This window comes from Glycine soja, chromosome 10 (genome assembly GCF_004193775.1).
Source record: "Glycine soja cultivar W05 chromosome 10, ASM419377v2, whole genome shotgun sequence".
Taxonomy (NCBI): domain Eukaryota; kingdom Viridiplantae; phylum Streptophyta; class Magnoliopsida; order Fabales; family Fabaceae; genus Glycine; species Glycine soja.
In genome coordinates this window covers 44,855,312-44,863,338 of record NC_041011.1, presented here as the reverse complement: position 1 = coordinate 44,863,338, position 8,027 = coordinate 44,855,312, and the positions used below count along the sequence as shown (strand labels likewise).

Below are 8,027 nucleotides of genomic sequence, written 5' to 3'. Positions count from 1 at the left end.
TAATTCCTAATGTTAAGGAACTCTATAAAGATTAAAATGATTACAGAACCTTTCCTTCTCTTTTTCATCGTTTATCAAAATATATAGTTAAGTAAAATCAACACTTCACTTGCTAATGCCAATCCCAAATCCCAAATTATTGAAGCAAATTATTATCATTTTCTTCCTATGATAATTGTGGTATAACGACAAACAAACTACAAAAATTCCACCAGCAGCATCTTGCGTAAATTGAATTGCAGCTGAACTACAGTTGCAAAAAGTTACTAAATTCACTGAAACACTCCCAAAATGACCCCTCAAAAAGCTCTTTACGCGAGAAGTCTTAAATTGCACCATCAAGGCAAGTGAGTTTTGTGCTGTAATAAGTGTTTATTTTCATTTTTCAGGTAATTATGGTCGTAAGGTCTCTAGTATGTCATAGTGACCATACCCATGAAATAGCACATTGATGGAAATGTCCTTATCGTTCCTGTATTCTTCACCATATTTTGCTATGTTTACCAATTCAACCGAGCCTGTGTCTCTCATGAAAACAGAAATTGGTGTCCTGACAAGACAAGTTATGAAGCTGTGTTAGATACAGAGCAATGAGAAGATTGAAAAGAAAATAATAAGCACCATAGAAGACATACAATTATGATCCACATAAACTAGAATTGTTTCTCCAAAGCAATTTAGGCTTTATATTGCTATCAGTGTTTTCAGTCGAAGATTAATCAACTTTTATTGAAAGATTAATTAACTTTTGTTGCAGGACATAGCTCTAGAATCGATTTGTTTTGGTTTACTTATGCTACAACACTGCCCATCATTTTTTCATTATCTTTGTATTAAACTTTTAAATTTTGAATGGTAATTGGAGTTACATATAGACAACACTGCTCCACAGCTTGTAACTGCACCCCCAAACACACTTAGTAGATGTTATGGCAAACATCTTATGCCTCTCGACAAATGAAAGTGACAACTACAAAATAACCATGAGCAACACATAAATTCAATTCAACAACTCACTTCAAAACATGAGAAGCCATCAATAGCTCTGGTTCTCCACCCCATACATAAGGCTGTTGAATTCTCTGCAGATATGTATCGAAATCCCCTTCTATAAACCTACAGATACATCAAACATAACAGAATAACCAAGTCAAGAAAAGCACAACCCAAAAGAATTATATATCTTCAAATTACAAAGCTTACCATTCTGTTTCCTCCCGCCTTTTCAGCAGCTCATCTACGACCTAAATTGGGGATACAATACAAAGATTGTTAAGGAAAAAATGGAAAAGAACAAAACACTAAGTTTTATTATTTTCCAAGCTCTGGAACACAATGATCATACTTTAGCTCTTAATTCATCAGCCAATTCCCTCTGACGATTCTCATCAGGTGCTTTTTCCCCATTTCTCAAGCAAGCTCCATGAGCTATTGCTCTAAACAGACACCGACCATCAGCAGGTACCCCTGCACCATTCAGTGACACATACTAACTCATACACAATTTCTAACTCGATCTTTTTTATCTCCATACTAAACCGAATATCACAAAAACGCTACAAATTTTCATAAAGAAGATAACTCAACATTACCAATTCAAAAACCTTTCAGTATTCAGCTTCTCTAAAAATTCCCCACAGACATAAAACCCTTCATCCTGCTTAATCGGCTACCAACAGACCATCAATAATAACAACAATGTATAATCCAAAAAGTTTTTTAAAAAAAAGGCTAATGCTATAAAAACAAAATTAGCTCAAATATCATCAAACTTCAAAACAAGCAACACAAACGAATTCCTGTACTTTAAAGTGTAACCAATTCCATTACTCATAAAGTAGATAAAAACAATTTCTTTTTATATATAAAAAAAATGAAAAGTAATTTCTCCACCCAATGCAAAAGCAAAAGCATGGTTCACTTTTACATAAATCATAAATCCAATCCGACACTTTTCTATAAACATAAAATATTATATATATATATATATATATTTACATTCATTTCATCCAATTAAACAACCGAATGTAAATATTTTAAATAACAAAAAAGAGAGAGAGAGGAGAGAACAAACCAGTGACTCTGTAATCAGCAGAAACCTCATCCTCCTCCCGTTCCTTATCGAGAAGGCCGCAACTTTCATCCACAGCGATTCCAGCAGAATTAGTGTCAGCATCCACGCAACCCGGCGGCGGCGCCAGACAAGCACAGACACCAAAGAGGAGCCACGCGGAGTCGGGGCGGTGGAGCCACCGTGCCGGCCGCGCGTCCCAAGCGACATTCCACGATCCCTCTCCCTTCAAGTCATGGACGGCAACAACGCCGCGCCGTAATCCGTCATCACCTCGGGGCATGATAGCGTGCCATATGGAGGCGGCAGCGCCGCCGGAGAGAAAAAGTTTGCAGGCGGTGGAATGGCGGCGACGGGGCGGCGGCGAGGCTGAAGGTGATAGAGGGGAATGAGGTAGGCGAGGCAGGGAAGCGTGGACGTGGACGAGGGAGAGAAGCCAAGGTTTGGGGCGAGTGGCGCAGAGTACTCCAAGCATGGGTGAAGGAAGACTATCGTGCGCTAGGTTTGTTAGATGTTATCCTACGCAGCCGTAGCCATGTGTGACGGTGGGAGAAAATAGAGTACAGAGAAAGAGCAATATCATATTTAAACTCACTTTTTTCTTGGAATAAATTTCACGGATGATGCTATTTAAATTTTCATTTTTTAATTCTCGTAAAACTTTTATCCTCTTCCTCTATAAGAATATTCCTTAGTGGGTGGGGTGAAATTTCTAAAATAGGTTCTTCAATTGTTCCAATTTAATGGGTATTGTTTTACAACTTTAGCATGTAGAAGTCAAATCATGAATGGTGGTGTGTTTGATTAAGGAACTTTTATTTTTATCTTTTAAATTAAACGCAACAAAAATATTGAATTACATTATCAATTATAATTTTACCTTTTTAATAAATTTAATTAATAACAAGAAGTATTCTTTTCCCCCCTTTTTATGAGACTGGATTAACTAGTAGTAATTCATTGAACCCTAATATATAAATATTCTATTATTTTAAATATCCTATTTCTCAATATCTATTTTTTACTCTCTTTATAAATGTTGCATAGGGATTTGGCCGTTTGAAGGGTCCATTTAATTTTTTTAATTCATTAGAATTAAGAAAAATAGTTAATATAATTATTAATATTAAATTTATGCTAAATTATAAATACATTTTCAAAATTATCGTCAACATTAATGCGACATATTTTTATCAGTTTGAAATTAGTATGGTAGCCCCGTGTGACGCACGCCATGATATTATATTTTAAAATTATAAAATTGTAATTTCAATTTATATTTACCGACGGTTATAAACATGATTTGAATTGATTGATTTTTTTAATCACTGCAATCTTCTCTTATTTGTTTGTGATCCATTATTCATTAAATCCTTTCCTATTTTAATTTAAATTTAAATCGATGATTTTTTATTAAGGGTGGGTAAACGGATCCAAGTTCGTGGATTGACTCGCGGGATCCGCGATCCGCACGGATATTGAACGAATTTTTTTAAAGCGGTTCATGATTATTAGTCCATTCCGCTTTACCCGCAAATTATGTGTGTTTGGCCCGCGGGATCCATGGGTTGCCCGCATTAGGATTTTATTACTTCAAATATGGAATTATTTGTTTGTTGGAGATGTTTAATTTTCATATTTTAAATTTATTGCTTGAATTTTCTTTTGTTAAGATATTATTTATTTTATTGATGTAATTGACTAATTGTTAAGATTTTATTTACATTTGTATTGAACTTAATTTGATTGTGTTGTATTTTTATTGAAATTGAAATTCTTTTAAAATTAAGCCCGCGGACCAGCCCGTTTGATCCACGGGATGGAAACGGACCAATTTATTTTGTCCGTGTAAGAATGCGGGACGGACTGGCCCGATCCGTTGCCAATGCGGGCTTATGGGATGAGCCTTACACGGAACGGACCGACCCGCTTACCTACCCCTATTTTTTATATTACTTTTACTTATTAGATTTAAATTTTAGTTAACTCTAATTGTTAATTTTTTATTTATAAGAATTTCTCTCAATTTATCACCACCAATTTTTTAATTATTTATTTTAATAATTTATAAACTCTACTTCTAATTGATTGATTTCTTTTACTTATTGCAATTTTTTTCTCATTTTTTTATTCTTTATCCTTTAATCTTTCTGTTCCTTCAATTTAAATTTAAATCATTTAAATTGATGATTTTGATAATGGCAATTAATTTCTCTTGCTTTTAATTATTTATTTCTAATTTTGATAAATTTTTTTGTAATTAATTTAAAATTTTAATATTATAATAATCTTTTTTATGCCATATTTCATTTTTATAATGATTTTCTTCATTTTTTAAAAAATCTTTGATTATTTTAAATTATTTGTTTCAAAATTAATTGAGAGTGATTTTAATCTCTTCAAAGATTCATCATGTTTTCATTTTATTATTATGCTAAACATTTGACATGTATACATGTCTCTTTTAAATATAAACCCAAACCGCCTATTTTAATTAGCTTATTTCTCTTAATTGAATATGGACAATAAAGGAAATATTGAATAATTATAGCAAATAAGTATATCTCCCTCCTCCAACCAAAAAAAAAAAAGAAGTATATCTCCCTGTTTTTGTGCTTCTATATACGGGATAATGGGCTATGCTCCATTTCAGTATTTTGTGTATATCTTTGGTCGACGAAACACCTACGTGGAAGAATTTGAGCAACTACTTTTTTGTAGTGTTTTGAAGGAAAAAAATAACAAACCAAAATGCGATTATCAGATTTTAGGCCATTTCTGGAGTTTGGACACAGTGCCTTTACAAGTGATCATACTGGTCCTAATTAAAATATTTCATTTTTGTCTAATCTAGCTTATTTAGGTTCAAAAATAGATAAGATTATTAAAAAGGACAAAATTCTTCCACGTGAATTTTAAGTTAACTTTATTTTTAGAATTTGATTTTCACATATTGTTATTGTAAAATTTGTTAGACTTCCACTAATTAAAAATTATATTAAATGTGATTTTGAAGATAATTATTATAAAAATCAATTATTTCATTATAAATAACCATTTGTGACTAAATAATTCTTTACATTTACATTGTTACTACATTTAAATTAATTTCTTGTTGTACTAGAAATCCATTATTCTGTATCACACAATGTGTACATATACATGAGCCTAGCTGCATACCTATCCTCTAATCCTTAATCGTAGCAACTTGTTTTAGGTAAACAAAACTACTTGCCGCATTGGAACCATCATAAACACGAGTAAGAAAATGAAAACTCGAGTTTTTACTATATATATATATATTGCTTTCTTTGTCCTCATATTTTTCTTGAAATTTGTTTGCTTGATAGATCTATTAAATAGCTTACTGTGTAACAATTCACATGAACTTGTTTGATAATGAAGGTTTTTTTTTAATTCTGTTTTATCAGTAGGAATCAAAAATAGTATTAAAAATTTATAACTTCTCACATATCTTTCTCAACCAATAAATCTTTTGACTAATTTGTCTCTTTTGTTATAGGATATATATGACTAATATAGTATTGAAAAGTGTAATTATCAAAAATATTAGCAGCCAAACTGCAATTAATGTTGCTTGCACGGCTCTAGGACTAGCCACTTCATGCCCTAATGGAACAAGTAACATGTCAAAAGCAAATGTAATGGCATAGCTCGGTCATTTACAATTACAAACTTATAAAATAACAACTACAATTTGGACAATACCAACCAATTTTGATGTTGGAAGAAAAGTGAAAGACAATGACGCAGTGAAAATCCCATAGAGTGGTCAGCTAAATTGGAAGAATATGTACTAAGGAGATGGAGATAAACCTCAAAAGCCAACAAGCGAATATGAAAAAAAAAAAATAAAAGGTGGAAAAAAAGGGACTTCGGGAAAATAGTTTTTTTTTTTTTTTATAAGAAACTACACCTCTTCAAATCTTGATATAGTTATTCATTTCAGTGTTGAGTGTGTTTATGAACCAAAGGAAAACTAATAGGTGTATAATAATTGAGAATTCAATTAAGTTGGAGAGAGAGAATGTCGAAAGAGATAAGGTAACGACTCCTGTGATTTTTTGAAAAATAAATAATAAAAACACCTATTATGCTTTGATTCTTTTATAAAATAATTTTAATTACCTTAAAAATATTTCCCTCTCGTTATGTGTTTGTGTTAGATTTCTTTCTGAAGTATGCTCCACCAATTTTCGTTAATAAAGAACAAACTGTATTCTCCTATGAACTGTTTTTAATTATTTAGTTTAGATGTAAAATTTAGAATTAGATGAGGCCATGATGATTTCTTCCTCAAATTGAATGCATTCTTCCTGATTCTCGAATAAACCTGCTTTGAAATCTACCTAAATGATAACAATGCTCACCAATGTGTTGCGCTTCTGTTGCTAATTTTATTTTATTTTCTGAAAATTAAAATAATAAACTAAACATATGTAAATTAAAACTATGTTAAATAAAATATTTCAGTTAATTTTTATTTTTTTTATAACTGAAAAAATCATTTAAGTGTTTGATAAACAATTTTTTTAATAACTTATAAATAGTTTTTAACGTTTTTTAACATATTATTTAAAGTAATATTTCTTAAAAATACTATATTCTAACATTTTATATTCTCTTCTACTTTTATCCTTAATATATATATATATATATATATATATATATATATATATATATATATATATATTTTCTTATTATCTTTTTAAATAAATTATGATTTTATTATTTTTTAATTATTTTAACAATTAATTTTATAAAATACTCATAATTTAATAAGTTATCCAATTAACTTTTTAACTAATTTTATCAAACATATCCTATGTATAAACTAAACTTCTAAAGAAAACAATAACTTAAAAGGAGAAAACGATGAGATTATAAAACTCTCGGTTAGCATATATATAGTTAGTATATCAAATTTAAGAGTTAAATTCCCAATAGCATTTTTGTCTAACTGAAAGCCCACCCTTTAATAAGAAAATGCTCATGATGCTCCTAAGATATAGTTTTGTTAGTAGTTTTGTTAGTAGTAAACATGTCATGAGATTTCTGCAATACAATTTGTAAACCAGCTTTACATTCACATTTTGAGGATGTCTTTTTTTTTTTTTTTTGAAGGATTTGAAGATGCCCTTTTCATCTATTCTTTTGAAAGTTCTATGACTTTCAACGGGACTCTACCACCAGGATAGAAAAAAAATCTAATGTAATCAAAATTCCATTTTGCTTAATAAATCCACCTTTTCAAATTGAGAATCCAAGTTCAAGTATATCTCTTATAAAAGAAACGTGGCACTTTCTCACTGAGAAAAAAAAAATTGACCAACAAAAGGTACAGTATTTGTGCTCTTCTAAGAATTTCTAACTTGTAAACTTCATCTGAAAAAAATCATACACTTCAGATTCTTGTCAAAAGGTGTAACATTTGTTTCCTCTAGATTTTCAACACGTCAACTGTTTCTTGGCAACCATTCACCGGAAAATTCTCTTCAATAGGGAATTCATCCACCATACTAATTATAATCCCCGAATAGAGACAACACAAAAAATATTATTAAATGTTCAAAAATAAAGACAGAATTCCATAAAAATATAATATTTTTTATCCATGACAATCAAAGATAATATTGATGCACTCAGTTCAACTAACCGAGTTAAACCCTTAATGAAGAATATAATATAAAATAAACAAATTTAAGGAAAAGTTATTAGAATTAAATTATCTACGACTATTATCAGGACCGTATCATTTAGAAATAATGGAAAAAAAATATTCAAGTCTATTGAATTTTTTTTTAAAAAGTAAACAGATATTTTTTTTTACAGCAAATAAACAGATACATTGAAGTAGCAAAATTTTACAAGCATATCATCCATGAATAGAAAGAGGAAAAAAAATTCTATTGTAAGTTCCAAATAAATTGAAACA

General features: G+C 30.3%; 1 protein-coding gene across 1 annotated transcript; it reads right to left on the bottom strand.

The window, feature by feature from the left end:
* Positions 1-2,687, bottom strand: LOC114372477. Its single transcript, XM_028330047.1, has 5 exons — positions 2,075-2,687; positions 1,346-1,467; positions 1,204-1,244; positions 1,018-1,116; positions 1-550 (listed from the first exon to the last, which is right to left on the bottom strand). The coding sequence occupies exons 1-5, from the start codon at positions 2,544-2,546 to the stop codon at positions 394-396; spliced, it is 891 nt and encodes a 296-aa protein (XP_028185848.1). The 5' UTR covers positions 2,547-2,687; the 3' UTR covers positions 1-393.
* Positions 2,688-8,027: the final 5,340 nt, after the last annotated feature.

Excerpts from the sequence above, each read along its gene's own strand:
- LOC114372477 (XM_028330047.1), bottom strand. The coding sequence starts at position 2,546 with ATGCTTGGAGTACTCTGCGCCACTCGCCCCAAACCTTGGCTTCTCTCC. Across the intron at positions 1,468-2,074 it reads TGCTGATTACAGAGTCACTG|GGGTACCTGCTGATGGTCGG; the intron begins GTTTGTTCTCTC and ends TGAATGGTGCAG. Across the intron at positions 551-1,017 it reads ATGGCTTCTCATGTTTTGAA|GACACCAATTTCTGTTTTCA; the intron begins GTGAGTTGTTGA and ends TTGTCTTGTCAG.